At 59.7% G+C, this 17,796-nt stretch overlaps 2 protein-coding genes across 4 annotated transcripts in view; one reads left to right on the top strand and one right to left on the bottom strand.

Moving 5' to 3' along the window:
• Nucleotides 1-6,273: 6,273 nt before the first annotated feature.
• LOC135887756 (HLA class II histocompatibility antigen, DR alpha chain-like) lies at nt 6,274-13,243 on the bottom strand. Of its 2 annotated transcripts, XM_065415503.1 has the most exons (5): nt 13,150-13,243; nt 11,383-11,640; nt 10,568-10,849; nt 10,204-10,354; nt 6,274-6,688 (listed from the first exon to the last, which is right to left on the bottom strand). In XM_065415503.1, exons 1-5 carry the CDS (start codon nt 13,229-13,231, stop codon nt 6,685-6,687), a joined length of 777 nt encoding a protein of 258 aa, XP_065271575.1. In that variant the 5' UTR covers nt 13,232-13,243; the 3' UTR covers nt 6,274-6,684. The 2 variants fall into 2 exon arrangements, with proteins under 2 accessions (XP_065271575.1, XP_065271576.1); XM_065415504.1 differs by lacking the exon at nt 6,274-6,688 and having other exon boundaries at nt 10,200-10,354.
• Nucleotides 13,244-15,034: 1,791 nt separating this feature from the next.
• LOC135887754 (DLA class II histocompatibility antigen, DR-1 beta chain-like) overlaps nt 15,035-17,796 on the top strand; it is a 62,482-nt gene continuing 59,720 nt past the window's right edge. For both annotated transcript variants that reach the window (XM_065415499.1, XM_065415498.1), the window contains exons 1-3: nt 15,035-15,194; nt 15,499-15,768; nt 16,549-16,830. In XM_065415499.1, the coding sequence (XP_065271571.1) occupies nt 15,089-15,194; nt 15,499-15,768; nt 16,549-16,830 (658 nt within the window). In that variant the 5' untranslated portion in view covers nt 15,035-15,088. The remainder of the gene's footprint in view (nt 15,195-15,498; nt 15,769-16,548; nt 16,831-17,796) is intronic.

Raw genomic sequence — 17,796 nt, 5'->3', positions numbered from 1 at the left:
CGTGGGCTGGCCGGGAAAGGTACATGATGCTCGCGTCTTCAGGCACTCTGATCTGTTTCGAAAGCTGGAGGAAGGGACTTTCTTCCCGGACCAGAAAATAATCGTTGGGGATGTTGAAATGCCTATCGTGATCCTTGGGGACCCAGCCTACCCCTTAATGCCATGGCTTATGAAGCCGTACACAGGCAGCCTGGACAGTAGTCAGGACCTGTTCAACTACAGGCTGAGCAAGTGCCGAATGGTGGTGGAATGTGCATTTGGCCGTTTAAAAGCGCGCTGGCGCAGCTTACTGACTCGCTCAGACCTCAGCGAAAAGAATATCCCCATATTCTTGGGTTGTAGATCACTGATGATGCGTTGGAGAGGTTTAAGCTGAGGGCTGTAGGTGATGGCCAGTGGAGTTCTGTTGGTTTCTTTTTTGGGCCTGTCTTGTAGCAGGAGGCTTCTGGGTACTCGTCTGGCTCTGTTGATTTGTTCCTTTATTTCCTTGTGTGGGTATCGTAGTTTTGAGAATGCTTGGTGAAGATCTTGCAGGTGTTGGTCTCTGTCTGAGGGGTTGGAGCAGATGCGGTTGTACCTCAGTGCTTGGCTGTAGACGATGGATCGTGTGGTGTGTCCAGGGTGGAAGCTGGAGGCATGAAGGTAGGCATAGCGGTCGGTGGGTTTTCGGTATAGGGTGGTGTTAACGTGGCCATTGCTTATTTGTACTGTGGTGTCCAGGAAGTGGACCTCCCGTGTAGATTGGTCCAGGCTGAGGTTGATGGTGGGGTGGAAGCTGTTGAAATCATGGTGGAATTCTTCCAGGGTCTCCTTCCCATGGGTCCAGATGATGAAGATGTCATCAATGTAGCGTAGGTAGAGAAGGGGCGTGAGTGGACGAGAGCTGAGGAAGCGTTGTTCCAGGTCAGCCATAAAGATGTTGGCATATTGTGGGGCCATGCGGGTGCCCATAGCGGTGCCACTGGTCTGGAGGTATATATTGTCACCAAATTTGAAATAATTGTGCGTGAGGATAAAGTCACAGAGCTCAGCAATAAGTTGTGCTGTGTCATCATCAGGGATACTGTTCCTGACAGCTTGTATTCCATCTGTGTGTGGGATGTTTGTGTAGAGAGCCTCTACATCCATGGTGGCTAGGATGGTGTTTTCTGGGAGGTCACCAATGCATTGTAGTTTTCTCAGGAAATCTGTGGTGTCACGGAGATAGCTGGGAGTGCTGGTGGCGTACACCCTCCTGCCAGAACAGGCACCCCTCCCCTCCTGTCTTGCTAGGTTAGACACTCCAGTCAGCTTCAGCACAGACAGAGGTTGGGCCACACCCATATGCAGTTCACTGAAACTGAGATGCACTCAGCTCAGGGGCTTCTTAGTTAACAGAGACTTTCACAGTGCCCAGTGTTCAGTCTTTCTGGGCAATTTGCAACTTGTGTAGTTTTAGCTTCTTTTGATCTTCATTCTTACTTATTTTGCTTCCTTTTCTGTCCCTAATTCCCTTTCCCGAAATAAGCAAACAGAAAATAACAAACTAGTAACCACTTTGTCTGTTCTCCAGCCACCACACTTAAAACTCACTTAAAATCACTACCAGTATCTCAAAGCAATCAGCTGTGCACAGATTCTGCTCGACTACGCCACTGTGACGGGTTGGATCACAGAAACCCCCTTGGGAGCTGCCACCCAATGTGCAAAGACTACCCCTGCTTCTGTTTTCCCTGCCAGCTCAGGATTCCAGCACCCTGTCTTGCTGAGCCAGCCACTCCTGTCCGGCTCCAACACAGACCCAGGGTCTGAATCACTTGTCCCAAAGCTGCAAGTTTACCCAAAAACAGCTCACAGGGGTGTGCTTGTCTCTAGCACTCAGATGCCCAACTCCCAATGGGGTCTAAACCCAGATAAATCCGTTTTACCCTGCATAAAGCTTATGCAGGGCAAACTCATAAATTGTTCGCCCTCTATAACACTGATAGAGAGATATGCACAGTTGTTTGCTCCCCCAGGTATTAATACATACTCTGAGTAAATTACTAAATAAAAAGTGATGTTATTAAATACAGACAGTAGGATTTAAGTGGTTCCAAGTAGTAACAGACAGAACAAAAATAACAGGAGTACTTGTGGCACCTTAGAGACTAACAAATTTATTAGAGCATAAGCTTTCGTGGGCTACAACCCACTTCTTCGGATGCATATAGAGTGAAACAATATTGAGGAGATATATCTCCTCAATATTGTTTCACTCTATATGCATCCGAAGAAGTGGGTTGTAGCCCACGAAAGCTTATGCTCTAATAAATTTGTTAGTCTCTAAGGTGCCACAAGTACTCCTGTTATTTTTGCGGATACAGACTAACACGGCTGCTACTCTGAAACCAGACAGAACAAAGTAAGTCACAAGCAAAATAAAATAAAATGCGCAAATCTATGCCTAATTAAACTGAATACAGATAATCTCACCCTCAGAGATGCTTCAGTAAGTTTTTCTCAGACTGGACACCTTCCAGGCCTGGGCACAATTCTTTCCCCTGGTACAGCTCTTGTTGCAGCTCACGTGATAGCTAGGGGATTCTTCATGATGGCTCCTCTCCCTCTCTGTCCTCTTCCACCCCTTTATATATCCTTTGCATAAGGCGGGAACCCTTTGTCCCTCTGGGTTTCCACCCCCTCCCCTCACTGGAAAAGCACCAGGTTAAAGATGGATTCCAGTTCAGGTGACATGATCACATGTCACTGCAAGACTTCATTGCCCACTTGCCAGCACACACATATACAGGGAGACTCACAGGTAAACAGCCATCTGCAGACAATGGGAGTCATCAAGATTCCAAACCATCATTAATGGCCCACACTTTACATAATTACAATAGGCCCTCAGAGTTACATTTTATATTTCTAGTTTTAGATACAAGAGTGGTACATTTCTACAAATAGGATGATCACACTCAGTAGATTATGAGCTTTGTAATGATACCTTACAAGAGACCTTTTGCACAAAGGATATCCCATTTGCATTATAGTCACTCATTATCAAATTTTTTATAAAACTATCCCAGTTACATTATATTCACTTATTATCATGTTTTTATAAAACCATGTAGACTGCACAACGTCACACAAGCACCCATTGGGTTGGCCATTTAAAATGGGTTTGCAATGTAAAAGGAGGGGCTGCGGTTTCCGGGTTAACATGCAGCACAAACCCAACTACCCCCTCCCACACACACACACCCAAGTCTCTGGGGTGATCACTTCACCCCCCCCCCCCCCCCCACCGCGTGGCTAACAGCGGGGAACATTTCTGTTCAGCAGAGCAGGAACGGGCAACTCTGAATGTCCCCTTAATAAAATCACCCCATTTCAACCAGGTGACCGCGAATGATATCACTCTCCTGAGGATAACAAAGAGCGATAAGGAATGGATGTTGTCTGCATGCCAGCAAACACCGGGACCATACGCTGCCATGCTTTGTTATGCAATGATTCCAGACTACGTGCTACTGGCTTGGCGTGGTAAAGTGTCCTACCATGGCGGACGGGATAAGGCAGCCCTCCCCAGAAACCTTTTGCAAAGGCTTTGGGAGTACATGAAGGAGAGCTTTCTGGAGATGTCCCTGGAGGATTTCCGCTCCATCCCCATACACGTTAACAGACTTTTCCAGTAGCTGTACTGGCCGCGACTGCCAGGGCAAATTAATCATTAATCATTAAACACGCTTGATTTTTAAAAATGTGTAATATTTACAAAGGTACACTCACCAGAGGTCTCCTCTGTGCCCTCAGGGTCTGGGAGCATGCCTTGGGTGAGTTCGGGTGTTACTGGTTCCAGGTCCAGGGTGACAGATCCTGGCTGTTGGGGAAACAGGTTTCTCCGCTTCCTTGCTGCTGTGAGCTCTCTCCATTATCTTCATCCTCATCTTCCTCGTTCACCGAACCATCTTCCCTGTGTGTTTCTCCAGTGAGGGAGTCATAGCACACGGTTGGGGTAGTGGTGGCTGCACCCCCTAGGATGGCATGCAGCTCCGCGTAGAAGTGGCATGTTTTCGGCTCTGCCCCGGACCTTCCGTTTGCCTCTCTGGCTTTGTGGTAGGCTTGCCTTAGCTCCTTAATTTTCACGCGGCACTGCTGTGCGTCCCTGTTATGGCCTCTGTCCTTCATGGCCTTTGAGACCTTTTCTAATATTTTGCCATTTCGTTTACTACTCCGGAGTTCAGCTAGCACTGAGTCATCTCCCCATATGGCGAGCAGATCCCGTACCTCCCGTTCGGTCCATGCTGGAGCTCTTTTGCGATCCTGGGACTCCATCATGGTTACCTGTGCTGATGAGCTCTGCGTGGTCACCTGTGCTCTCCACGCTGGGCAAACAGGAAATGAAATTCAAAAGTTCGCGGGGCTTTTCCTGTCTACCTGGCCAGTGCATCTGAGTTGAGAGTGCTGTCCAGAGCGGTCACAATGAAGCACTGTGGGATAGCTCCCGGAGGCCAATAATGTCAAATTACGTCCTCACTACCTCAATTCCGACCCGCTAAGGCCGATTTTAGTGCTAATCCCCTCGTCGGAGGTGGAGTAAAGAAACCGGTTTAAAGGGCCCTTTAAGTCGAAAAAAAGGACTTAGCTGTGTGAACGTGTCCAGGCTAAATTCGATTTAATGCTCCTAAAGTCGACCTAAAGTCGTAGTGTAGACCAGGCCTGAGTCGTCTCACGTCAGCTCCCAGACGCTGGCTCCCATTCTGCTTTGTCTGGGAGACGGACGCGCCCCCTGCTCCCCAAAATTGGCTCCCCGGGTGGGTCCTTACAGACGGGAACAGGTCACCCCTGAGCTGTGCACAGAACAGTCTCCTTCCATCGCTCATGCATAGGCAGCTTCTCCAGACCTTGAGGCACCTTTGTGGCTCCTTCAGCCTCTCCGCAGGGCCAGCACCAGGGCTGTACACAGCAGCCAGTGACGCTCTCACCAGGGCCGTGTACAGAGGTGACACCATCTCCCTGCGCTGCCCAATATTCCCCTGTTCCTACAGCCCAGGGTCACGTCTGCCCCCTAAGCCACAGCATGGCCCTGGGAGCTCACGCTCAGTTGGGTTTTGCCTTGACCCCCACGTCCAGTTCAGAGTCCCTGCGTCCCAGGGTCCAGCCCACCCGACCCCATCACGTGGGACCCACATCCTCGGTTCCTCGCTGTCCAGCCTGGCCCCTGGCTGTGTGAAAACACGTGTGAATGGGCCCAGCTCCCCGCGTGCCCCAGCTCACTGCATGTAACTGACCCATCCCGGCATTTCCCCCCATTGCCCAGCCTCGGTGTCCCTGCAGACGCGCCCCATGGCGGGTTACATCGTCTCTCGGCTCACCCAGCTACTGACTAGCCCTGGCCCCAGGCCCAGGCCCTGCCAGGCCCCACTGGAAACAGCCCCCCCCCAGCCGCGCACCCAGCCCCCCCGGGCTCCCCCAGCTGGCAGCAGCCCAGGGCCTGTGTCTGGAGCTGCCTAAAGGGAACTGGGAACATTCCCCCCAGGGACAGCTGTAAGGCCACAGCCAATGGGAACGCACAGGAGGCTGGTCCAAGGCTCAGCGGCCAATGGGAGAGCTTGGTCGGTTGGTGGCGTTCTTGGCTGGTTGGAGCATCCAATCGCTGCTGGTGGGAGCCGGGGGTTGGGGGGGTCTCCCGCCATGTGCTAGGGGAGGGGTGCGAGGAAGCTGGGCTGGGTCTCGGTGCCATGTTCGGGGGGGGGAGGAGGGGGATCTGCCCTTCACATCACAGTGACCCCAGCCTGGGGGACGTCACCGCAGCCCCCAGACAGCCCAGCGTCTCTCTGCAGCCGCTCACCCTGCGGGGTTCAGTCCCGGGGAGCCTGGCCCATGAACCCTGCCCTGCTCCTGGGCTCCCGGCCATGGGATGAGCTCAAAGTGCTCCATGGACCATCCCTCTGCCCCAGAGCCCCCCCCCCGACCCAGGGGGAGAACAGCCACATTTCACACAAGGGGAAACTGAGGCAGAGGAAGATGATTTCACCAAGGGCTTGCAGTAAGTTAGAGTCAGCAATATGATAGAACCCCGGAGTCCTGACTCCCAACCCCGCCCCAGTCTAACCACTAGCCCCCACTCCCCTCCCAGAGCTGGGCTAGAACCCAGGAGTCCTGGCTCCTTCCTTAACCCTTCTACTAAGCTCCCTTAAGTCCTGGTGTAACCCGGTGCCCCTGGACAGACTGCGGCTGGGCTGGGATAACACAGGCTGCTGCGGGCACGGCTCAGACTGACCAGATTTTAAATCATGATAAAAAACATCACAAAACCCCACTTTATTGCTGTCAGCAAAGCTGCAGAGCGAGATCGGGGGCGCAGGGCTGTGGACACACACGGGGCACCGAGTGGGGGCTGTACAGGGACTGGGCCTGTCCCCCACAGACCCTGCGCTGGGCGCTGGGCTCAGCAGGGCTGGACCGCAGGGAAGCCACACACAGGCGTGATGGGGCCTTTAGCTGGGCGCTAGCACTGGGGCTGCTCAGAGTGGTCCGGCTCCCCGGTGAGTCTCTAGCGGGTTGAGTGCGACAGTTACGGGGTCGGGGGGCCCCGCCTGGGTACAGCAGCTGGCACTGATGTGAGCGGAGCAGGGATGCTGGGGGCAGAGCTGGGGGGTGCGAGTGGGTCTCACAAAGGCACCTGGGGGATTCGGGGGCCCCAGCTCCTCCCCGCGTTTATCTGAAAGGCAAAGAGGGTCAGTTACCAGGAGCCCTGGACCCCGACGCGAGGCTGGCAGGGATCAAAGCCACTCCCCAGCGCCCCCAGGGACTCTCCCATTGACACGGGGGGTGCTGGGTGGGCCCAGGGGCTGTAGCTGGCTGCGGGGGTGGCACAGCAGGTGGGGGATCTCCCCAGGGGGTGCTGGGTCGGGGAGGGGCTGTGGCTGGCTGAGATGGTGTGACGAAGTGGGGGAGATTCCTGGTTTCCTTTTTTCCTGCGGGTTTTTTTTTTCCTTGCTTTTCCTACGGTTTGCATGCAGAGGGTGTGGGACTCAGTTTCCCTGGGGGTTACCGGTTTAACAAGGTGACGGGAGAGGGAGTTTGTTGTTCCAGAGGACCGGTGAGGGAACGTGGGACCCCAGCCAATGACCTAGAGGCCCAACTCAGGAGTCACAGCCAGTTCTGGCTGGTGGGGAAACAATGGGCTGCGAGGATCCCCAGGGACCCGATCAACGAGGACCCTGTTTATGACCCTGTTTCCCTGGAGAAAAGACAATGGACAGAGGCGGGGCTTGGGGCCGGGCGTATCAGATGCCCAGCTGGGGAGCAGGGGGGTTCGGGGCTGGAGAGGGGGAGCAGGCAGAGCCCACCTGGATGCAGAGAGACTGGGATGTGCTGGGCTGAGGGAGGCCAGGCCTGAGGCCAGAGAGTTTCCTGTGCTGGGTTCAGATGCTCAATAAACCTCCTGTTTTATGCTGGCTGAGAGTCGCTCCGGGCTAGAGAACAGGGCGGGGGGAGGGGGGGGGAAATCAATCCCTTTGGGGGTGGAGGCCCAGGGGGTCCAGAGCGAGGGGACTCCCTGAGGGGGCCCACGGCAGAGACAGACGTGCTAAGGCTCCGAGAGGTGCGGCTCCAGGAGGTGGAGGGGCCTGACCCTGAAAAAGAGTGGACCCCCGAGAAGGGCTGTCTCACTGAAAGGGGCACCCCCCCACGGACCGCACGGGGCCAAGAGTGGGCACGATCTCTGAGTCCGTGACAACGTGGTGTCAGAAGTGGGATATGTCGTGGATGCACCCTGTAGACGTTGGCTGCGGGCGCAGGCGCTTTGCAGTGAGTGGCTGCCAGCAATAGAACGAGGGTATTGAACGGAACCAGCCTGGAAATGGCCTAGAACCAGCTCCGTAAGAGCGACCTGGCACGTCTCTGCAGGGAGAGGGCTGAGCGTGGGGCGGCTCACTAAGGAGCGGCTGATTGCTCAGCTTGTAGAGAATGACCCGTCTGAGGCGCAGGCTCCAGACCCCAGGGGGGCTCCCGGGGTGCCCGGAGAGCCAGGGAGTAGCTGGGGGGGCAGTCTGTGTAGCGACTGGGAGTGGGTCAGACCTGACTCCCCAGTCAGTACAGGGAGACCCCAGTCAGGTTCCTCCCTAGAGGAGCTGCGGAGATTGGAGCTGCAGCTGAAAGCAAAGGAGCTGGAGCTGGAGGATCGGAGGCTGGTGGACAGAGAGAGAGAACGAGCGGACCGTGTAGAACAGTGGAAGCACGAGTTGGAGTTGGACGAGCAGCGGGGCAAGAGGGCCTGCCGCGGGGTAAGTGGGGAAGGGCCCCGAGACGCCAGTGGTGTGGGGAATCTAGACACCAAACTGCTGCCCCAGTTCGAGGACGGGGGGGGGGGGGGGGGGGGATATTGATGCCTACCTCACAGCCTTTGAGAAGGCTTGTGAACTGAACCAGATTGACCCTGCAGACAGGCTTCGCTGTCTGACCCCCCAGCTTGGTCCCAAAGCCATACAGGCGTTCAGCCAAATGGATGGTGTTGAGATGGGGGACTACGACCTGTTCAAACAGGCTTTGCTGCTGAAGTTTGAACTGACCCCCGAGGCGTATAGGAAACGATTCCGGGGTGTGCGCAAGACCCCAGGTGTCTCTTACAAGGAGGTCACCAACTTGCTGGGGGAATATCTCCGCAAGGGGGGGAAGGGCGCAGGGGCCACTACCGCAGAGGACGTGTATAACCTGGTGGGGTTGGAGCAGCTGTATGACATCTGCCCTCCGGACCTTAAGATGTGGCTAGTGGACCGGAAGCCCAAAGATCTGCGCCGTGCAGGGGCGCTGGCAGATGAGTTCGTGGACAGTAGATCGGGGGCAGGGGGGAGACCCACATCAGGGACTCATAAGGGGAGTCACCCAGAGACCTCTCAAAGGTGGGACTCCAGGAAGCCCAACTCAGGGGTGCCCGGGACTGCCGGGGCGGGGCGACCCCCCTCGTGGGACTTGAGGGACCTGAAATGTAATTACTGTGGCCAAAAGGGGCACAAGGTGGCCCAGTGCCTGAAGATGAAGGAAATGGCAGCCAAGCAGAACCCGCGGGGTGTTAACTGGGTGGAAGCCCCCGAGAGGGGGCACCGCCGGGCCCGGGGGCCGCAGGTGAAAGGGGCTAATGGCAAGCCGCTGAGTCTTCTCCTCCTGGGTTATGACATGGAGGTGGTCCATGTGAGGGGAAGTGCCAATGTTATAGCGGATGCTTTATCACAGAGCCGAGGCCCTGAACTTCCCCAGGTCACTGGCTAAGTGACCCTGCTCCGTTCAGACTCGAAGGGGGAAGAGATGTGACGAAGTGGGGGAGATTCCTGGTTTCCTTGTTTCCTAGGTTTTTTTTTATCCTTGCTTTTCCTATGGTTTGCATGCAGAGGGAGTGGACTCAGTTTCCCTGGGGGTTACCGGTTTAACAAGGTGACGGGAGAGGGAGTTTGTTGTTCCAGAGGACCGGCGAGGGAACGTGGGACCCCAGCCAATGACCTGGTGACCCGGAGGCCCAACTCAGGAGTCACAGCCAGTTCTGGCTGGTGGGGAAACAATGGGCTGCGAGGACCCCCGGGGACCCGATGAACCGATGAACCGGTTCCAGCCAGAGGACAGAAGCGAGGAGAGGAGGCCCCGGTTTACGACCGTTTACCTGGAGAGAAGACAATGGACAGAGGCAGGGCCTGGGGCCGGTCATCTCAGATGCCCAGCTGGGAGCAGGGGGGCTCGGGGCTGGAGACAGGGAGCAGGCAGAGCCCACCTGGATGCAGAGAGACTGGGATGTGCTGGGCTGAGGGAGGCCAGGCCTGAGGCCCTGAGAGTTTCCTGTGCTGGGTTCAACTCTCAATAAATCCTCCTGTTTCATGCTGGCTGAGAGTCACTCCGGTCTAGAGAACAGGGTTGCATCAACCCCTTCGGGGTGGAGGCCCTGGGGAGTACCAAGCGAGGGGACTCCCTGAGGGGGCCCACAGCAGAGACATACGTGCAAAGGCTCAGAGAGGTGCAGCTCCAGGAGGTGGAGGGGCCTGACCCCAAGAGAGAGTGGACGCCCGGGGAAAAGGGCTGTCTCACTGAAAGGGGCACCCCCCACGGACTGCACGGGTCCAAGAGCGGGCACGATCTGTGAGTCCGTGACAGATGGCAAAGCAGGTGGGTGGGTCTCCCCAGGGGGTGCTGGGTGGGCCCAGGGGCTGCGGGTGCAGTGGGTGCCCCCCACGGGCAGCGGCTACTCACAAGGGGCCCCGCGGGTTGCGGGCGGCGTTCATCTTCATGCCCTTGATGATGAGGATGGTGCCCGCGATGATGCCGATGATGCCCACGGCCAGGCCCAGGGCGCACACCAGGGTCTCTGTGGTCTCGGGGACGGGGGTGGGCACCTGGGCTTCTGCAGAGAGGGGGAGAGGGACAGGGTGTGGAGTGAGAGGGGCTGTTCCCACCCTTCCCTCCCAGAGCTGCGATAGAACCCAGGTGTCCTGGTTCCCAGACCCCCCTGCTCTAACCCACTAGACTCCCCTCCCCTCCCAGAGCCAGGATAGAACCCAGGCGTCCTGGCTCCCAACCCTGTGCCCAGCGGGGTCCCCGGGCACCCCGGCCTCACCCCAGTGCTTCGTGAAGGGCTCGGGCAGCCCCCCGTGCTCCACCCGGCAGTCGTAGAAGTCGCCCTGGCTGGGGAGGAAGGGCAGGTAGGAGAACTTGCGGAAGGAGTTGTCCTGGCGCGGGTAGAAGTCGGTCTCATAGACGCCCCCCGTCACCTCCTGCCCATTCTTCAGCCACGTCACGCTGAGCACCGGTGGGAAGAACTTGTCCACGAAGCAGATCAAGATGTTGGGCTCGCCCAGCTCCACGTGGCCTTTGGAGAACACGGTCACCTCAGGGGGCACTGAGGAGACAGGGGTTAATGGGTCCCATTGCCTGTCCCTGAGCCAGCCAGTCCCTGTCCTGGGGCCGGATCGAAGGCAGCCCTGTGCCCCATTCCCCACCCCCCTGAGCCAGCCAGTCCCTGGTGCTCACGCTCCAGCTCAGGGTCTCTCCCCAGGACTGTGGGGGCATCACCGGGACTGTCCCAGCTCCCTGCCCTGACTGCTCATGGGGCACCAGGGGCAGGGTAGAGAATCCCTTAGGGGCAGGGCCTGGCACCGGGCAGGGGCCACGAACAGCCCTTGGCAAAGGAGCTGCTCTGGGCCACCAGTCTGAAGGGTGTGAACTGCCCGGACCCCCTGCAGAGCCCTGGCCCGGCTGACTGGCTCCCCGGAGCCCTCCAGGGGCTGGGAGGTGAGTGGGGATGCGCAGTCTTTCAGGTGCCTGGTACTGGGTTCACGTGGGGAGGGGAGGGTCCCCCGGTGAGCAAGGTGGGGAAAGGGCCCCTGGTGGGATGCCTGGCAGGGAAGGTGCCACCCCCCCCCCATGCCGTACCGTTCTGGGCCCGCGTGTGGTTGGACCTCTTGATCAGGGTCTCCAGGTTCTGCTTGATCACAGCTATGGTGCCCAGTGCGCTCTGCGCCTCGAAGCTGGTAAACTTGCTGAATTCAGGCAGGCGCCAGACGGTCTCCTTCCTCTCCAGGTCCACGTGGAAGGTCTCGTCCTGGTCAAAGTCCTGCATGAACTCACCAGACTCCTGCTGGGATCGGTCCGTGCGCTGGTAGAAATCCACCTCAGAGATCATGTGTTCCACTGCGGGGAGACGGGCGTCAGCAGCGGCCCCAACACCAGCCCCTCCCCCGGGGGACAGGTTCTCTGAGCGCTTCCCCTCAGGCCACAGCCCCCGGCTGTGACACTGGCATTAGGGTTCGGTGGTGTGAGGGGAAAGCAGCCGCAGGGAGGACAGGGATCCCTGGTATTGTGCTGGGGCAATGGGGTCAGCGCTGCCTGGGGGGGGGGGGGGGGGGGAGACAGCGCCCCCTACTGTGCCCCCCCCGCTCATTTGTTCTTACAGGTCTCCCATCCAAGTAGTGGCCAGGCCTCTGCCCACTTAGCCTGTGACAGGGGGACACAATCCCCACCCAAAGCGGCTCCTGGAGGGAGTTGGGGGCTGTGGCTGCAGGACATTCCATTCTCCCGTCTGTGCGCGGGGCTGGTTCCGTGTCCCGGTGTCGCCAGGACCTGGTTCTCGCGGCGATTTCAGTCCCTGGCCCCCGACACTCACCCGCCAGGGCCGGTCACTGGGAGACCCGGGAACTCCCCGGCCAGAGACATGAAAGCTGCGCTGGGGGGTCGACACACTCCGGGGGGGAGTCCCCAGGGCCCAGAGGAGTTGGGCACCTACATCCTAGGGCAATGGTGTGCAAACGGGGGGGCACAACAATTTTTGGGGGGGAAGGGGGGAGTGCGAAGAAACTTCCACATTTCACCCTTTTAAAAACCAAACACAAATCAAAGCCCAGGCTGGCTATTTTCAACATTTGCTAAGTTTATAACTCCACTAGGCCTGCTGTGCCTTTAAAGTTAATTTTGATTCTCGTTAATGTTAAAAGTCATTTAATGATTAATAATTGATTTTAAAATATATAAACCGGTAACATATAATAACATCTGAGAGCCCGGGACCCTTTCTTGAGTGGGTCAGACGCTCTAACACTAAACCAAAGGATCGAACAGACTCATCTCTGTTTCCCCTCCACTTGCTGGCGTGAAATAGTTTCAGATCACAAGTAATTGGGGGTGGGGGAGGGAGGACACACAAACTGTGTGAACAATAAGGGCAGGTGCACAACTGGAAACGTTTGCACACCATTGTCCTAGTGAGTCATTCAATGATCCCAGCCTTGCCGGGTATGGCGCCCGCTGGGAGGGGTCAGCCTCCGAGTCCCTGTAGGGAAGGGGGGCTGCACCCCTAGGGCAGGACTGTGTCGTATCCAAACCACATCGACTTCCCCACGATCCCTCTGCTGCCCCCGTGCCAGCCTCCCCCCCGCCCCCCAGGAGTGAGACCCTCTTCCCTGCAGCCCCCACCCCATCCAGATCAGCCCTCCCAACTCCTCCCTGCCCACCCCATCCCCCCTCTATGGGGTGAGACACTCCCCCGGCAACCCCCACCCCAATCCGTCCCCTGTGCCCCTCCCTGTCCCATCAGCCCCCCATTGTCCCCTCCCTAAGGGGGAGCCGGGCATTCTGGGGGTGAAGCCATCTTGTCGTCCCCCCCACCTCCAGGCCCAGGTGTCCCAGCCCCCGCCCCACCCGTACCTGTCACTGCCCCAGCGCCCGGCAGGGCCAGCAGGGTGAGCAGGGCCAGCTGGGCCATGGGGACGCCCCGTCCTGCGCCCATCTCCTCTCCCCAGGCACTGGGCTGGGCGCGGGACCGGCAGCACTAAGGGGCCGGGGGGGGCACATGTCACACCCCGGGGGGGGGGGGGCAGGGCTCGGGGACAGGGCCCGGCATTGGCCAGGGGAGCCCGGCCTAGAGGCCTGCGCCCAATGGCAGAAATCCCTGCGCCGACCAGGCTGTTACCGGGCAGAGCAGCAGCGCTGAGCCTCGCCGAGAGGAGATGGAGACATTCAGGGTTCCCGGCTCTCAGGATTGTGTCACGAGTCTCAGGATAATTCTTGTGTTTTCCTAAAGCCCCAGCTCCGGGAGTCACATAGGTCTGGGATGATTCCAGCCTCAATCTTAGAGACCAAGGGAGTGTCCAGCCCTCGGGGCTGTGGGGAAAGCGTTAACCTGTGACCCGGGCACCCGAAGGGCTCAAAGAGCAGAAGGCAAATAAACCCCACAGCTGGGATTTCATGGTACATAATCTTGTGATTTTAAAGCCAATCTCATGATTTTTGGTGAGCCTGACTCATGATTTCTGAACGTTTGGGGTTGGCAATACTGAAAATTCACAGCCAGACGCCTGCTCCCTGGCCTGGGCCTGCACAACGGGGATCAGAGCGGTGTGGCTCCACCCAGCCCAGTGCGAACATAACGCCGCCAGGAGACGTTTGCCCCCAGATTGGGGACAGCCCCTCCCCGCACTGCGCTGCCGAGAGGGGCTGGAACTAGGGGTTTGGGGAGGGCTGCTACATCCCCTGGCTTGAAGTGGTTTTGTCCAATGGCTCTCAGCATCCCGGGGCCCTCACCCCATCCACAGACACCCTGTTCTGCAGCCGGCCCAGCTCTGCACTGGGGGTGGGGGGGGGTCACACCCCTGACCCAAAGAGTTCTGCCCGGATAAGCGTTAAATGCAGATCAGGGCACGGATGGGGTTCAGGGGATCATTAATGGGAGACTGGGACATGGGGACTTGCCTCTCTAGAAGCTGCGAGCTCTGATCTGCTGTTAGTGACCAAACTCCCTCCCCCCAGGGTCTGTTCTGGGCCCCGTGTGTGGGGCATTGGTCCCTGTCCCCTGCCCAAACCTGCCCCCTCCCATGGCACCAGCTCGCCCCCCCAGCTCTGGGCCTCCCTCCCCAGCTGTATCATGGGGACAATGGCCCAGCCTTGCCCCACAGGGTGGGGGGTGAATGCAGCAGAGAGGGGGAGGGGCTCAGAGACTGGGGGGGGGGGGGGCAGAGAAGACCCTTAGGGAAATCGATGGTGGGAGCAGCCGGGAGGCTGAGCTGTGCCTGACGCATGGAGACTGAGCCCCCCCCTCTCTCTGGTGGGGTCCGGGGGGGCAGTGCTCAGGCCTAGTGAGATGGGGGAGGGGGAGCTCAGAACTTCTGCGTGTGGGGCCAGCCCCAAACCTTCCCCTGAAACTAAATTTACCCCCAACAAACCAAAGACACACCCCCCACACACGCCCGTCCTGCCCCAGCTGGCAGCAGAGGGTCGAGGCACCAGGGGAAGGAGGGTCCCAGTCCCGTTGCTGGGGGCCCTGCTCTGGTGGGGGCTGGTCCCTGGGCTGGCCCCGCTCTCCAGCTGCCCCGGGGCCATGGCAGGCGCCGGGCGAGTCCTGCAGCCCGACCCCAGGCCCTGCTCTGCCCCCTACGAGGGAGAAGTCTGGAACCGAGCCCTGCTGGGCCGGCTCTGCCTGGCGACTGATGACACTGCCCAGCCCCGATGCTGACTGGCCCCTGGGCTGGGGGTGCCCAATCCCCAGGGCCGTGGGCAGCGTCCCGGGGGCTGGTGCTCGGAGCTGGACAGAGAAGGTCTCAGGCTGGGGGTCCCGACAACTTTCCAGGTCTCTCCCTCCTGAGCAGCGATGGGGGCGGGTCGGATCCTGGGGGCCGGGAGCCGCTGGGCTGGGGCTCTGCTAGTGACACTGGCGGTGCTGAGAACCCACCTGGCTCATTGCACGGAGCCCCCAGGTGAGCAGAGACCCCAGCGCCCCGGGGAGCCCCGTCTTTGGCAGGTGCTGGGTGTATCCGGGGGGGTCAGAGCCGACATGTCCTGGGGAGCCCCGGCCTGCCTGTGTCTGTGCCCCCCCGCCCCGCCCCGCGCCCGCGGCTGTTCTCAGTGTCATTCCCCTTCCTCCACCCGCCCCTGCCCGCCCGGGAGACCCAGGGGTTGGCGGGTGGCTCGTCGGTCCCGGGGGTCCGGCTGTTCCCCCGCTGGGCTCCGAGCCCGGGGGCAGGCGGCGGGTCCCTGAGCCCGGCCCGTCTCCCCCCGCAGGGCGGTTCGTGTACCAGTTCAAGGGTGAGTGTCACTTCACCAACGGCACCGAGCGGGTCCGGTTCCTGGGCAGGTGGATCTACAACCAGCAGCAGTACGTGCACTTCGACAGCGACGTGGGGCTGTGCGTGGCGGACACGGAGCTGGGCCGGCCCGACGCCGAGCTCTGGAACAGCCAGCCCGAGACACTGGCGGTCATGCGGGGTGATGTGGACCGGTTCTGCCGGAACAACTACGGGGCGTGGGAGCCTTTCACCATCGACCGGAGAGGTCAGTGCGGGGGGGGGGGGGGGTTCGGACGCTCTGCCCCTCCGCCCGTTATCTCCATGGTCCCGACCTGGGCCGGGGGGGGCTGAGCTCGTGCGCTGGGGGGAGCAGGTACAGAGGGGGCGGGGCCGGGGCCGGGGCACAGAGAGCAGGACGGGGCGGGGTCACACCAGGGTGGGGCGGTGTCTCCTCCCCTCCCCCCGCTCCGCCATGGGTCATAGAATCATATGATTCAATGCGCTGCGGCGCCCCCTGGCTGCAGGGCGCAGAGCCCCACACCCGGGTCAGTCTCGGGCGGGGGGTGACTAACCCTCCCTCGCTCCCAGCCCCCGCCCCCTGAGGGGTTCAGCCCCCAAAGCCCCCCACACACACTCAGACCCTCCGGGGCACGCAGCTGCTGTACCTCCAAACCCCCTTCCTGGCCCAGGCAGGGCCGGGCGATGGGGCAGAACTTTCCACCCCCCACCCCGCCCCTCCCCCCTCGGGGTGCCCCTGGCTGGGGGGTGGGGGCAGCCCCTGGTCCCTGGGCTGAGACCCCGTCTCCCTGGGCCCCAGCATCAGACAGTCCCTGGCTTTGTCCCCATGGGGGTGACGGGACACGACTCCCCTCAGGCCCTTTCTGCCACAGCCTGCCCAGGGCAATGGGAGGCAGGAGAGAACCAGTCCAGGGGGGCTAGATGGGGGACTGGGGCCTTTCCCTGGGGCAGGGGAGCACCTCTTCTTCCTGAGCACCCTTCCGTCTCCTGCCCCTTTCCCAGCCCCCCCCTCTCTCTCTCCCACCAGTTCAGCCCGAGGTGACAGTTTCCCCCACGAAATCGGGGTCCCTGCCCCACCCCAACCTGCTGGTTTGCTCGGTGACGGGGTTTTACCCTGGGGGGATCGAGATCAAGTGGCTGAAGAACGGGCAGGAGCAGACGGCCGGGGTGGTGTCCACGGAGCTGCTCCAGAACGGAGACTGGACCTTCCAGATCCTGGTGATGCTGGAGATGAGCCCCCGGCGCGGGGACGTCTACACCTGCCAGGTGGAGCACATCAGCCTGCGGGGCCCCCTCACCGTGCACTGGGGTAAGAGCCGCTGGGTGTGGGGCAGCCCCTGAGCCCGCAGGGGCAGCCCTCGGGGGATGGGCCTGGGGCGGAGCGTTCATAGGAGCCCTGATAACCCAAATCTATCGACCAGCGCTGGGAGCTCACATGCACAGCTCCACAATGCAGTGTAGACACACCCTGAGTGGGGCAGTGACGGGGCGGGGAGAGGAGAAAAGTCTCCATGATAATGACTGGTCTGGAGAAGGGAGATCGGGAGCGTCTGTTCTCCCTGTCTCACAGCACAAGGACAAGGGGACACTCAGTGGAATGGAATGGAAACTTGCTAAAAGGAAGGACGTTTCCCACACACTATGTAATTAGCCTGTGGAACTCACTGCCACAGGATATGACTGAGCCGAAGAACAGAGCAAGGTTCACACAGAGACTGGCTATTTCTGTGTCTCACACACTATCCAGGGCTAGACTCAGAGCCGTCCCTTGGGTAGGGCGAATGGGAGCAACTGCTCCGGGCCCCGCGGGCCAATACGATTGGCCAGCACGGTCAGTCCTGGAAGAGACGAATCCGTCACTTCCACCCCAGGCCCCTCACCCACCTGAAAATGGGCAGGGATATCTGACCTCGCACTGGAGGGCCTGAGCTGATCTCTGAGGATCACAGATTAGGACGAGCCCTGATGTGGGGCAGATTGTCCCATAGCTGCTCCTGCGGGCTCTGCCCCTCGCTCTGCCCCGGCCGGCGCTGGTCACTGGCGCAGACGGGAGCCCGGCCTGGAGGCCCCTGGCTCTGACCCGGCCTGCGCTGGTCACTGGCGCAGACGGGAGCCCGGCCTGGAGGCCCCTGGCTCTGACCTGGCTGGCGCCGATCACTGGCGCGGACGGGAGCCTGGCCCGGAGGCCCCTGGCTCTGCCCCGGCCGGTGCTGGTCACTGGCGCAGATGGGAGCCCGGCCCGGAGGCCCCTGGCTCTGCCCCGGCCGGTGCTGGT

This window comes from Emys orbicularis, chromosome 13, assembly GCF_028017835.1.
Source record: "Emys orbicularis isolate rEmyOrb1 chromosome 13, rEmyOrb1.hap1, whole genome shotgun sequence".
Taxonomy (NCBI): Eukaryota; Metazoa; Chordata; order Testudines; family Emydidae; genus Emys; species Emys orbicularis.
Note: the sequence above shows the minus strand (reverse complement) of the source record. Positions and strands in the feature narration are given on the sequence as shown.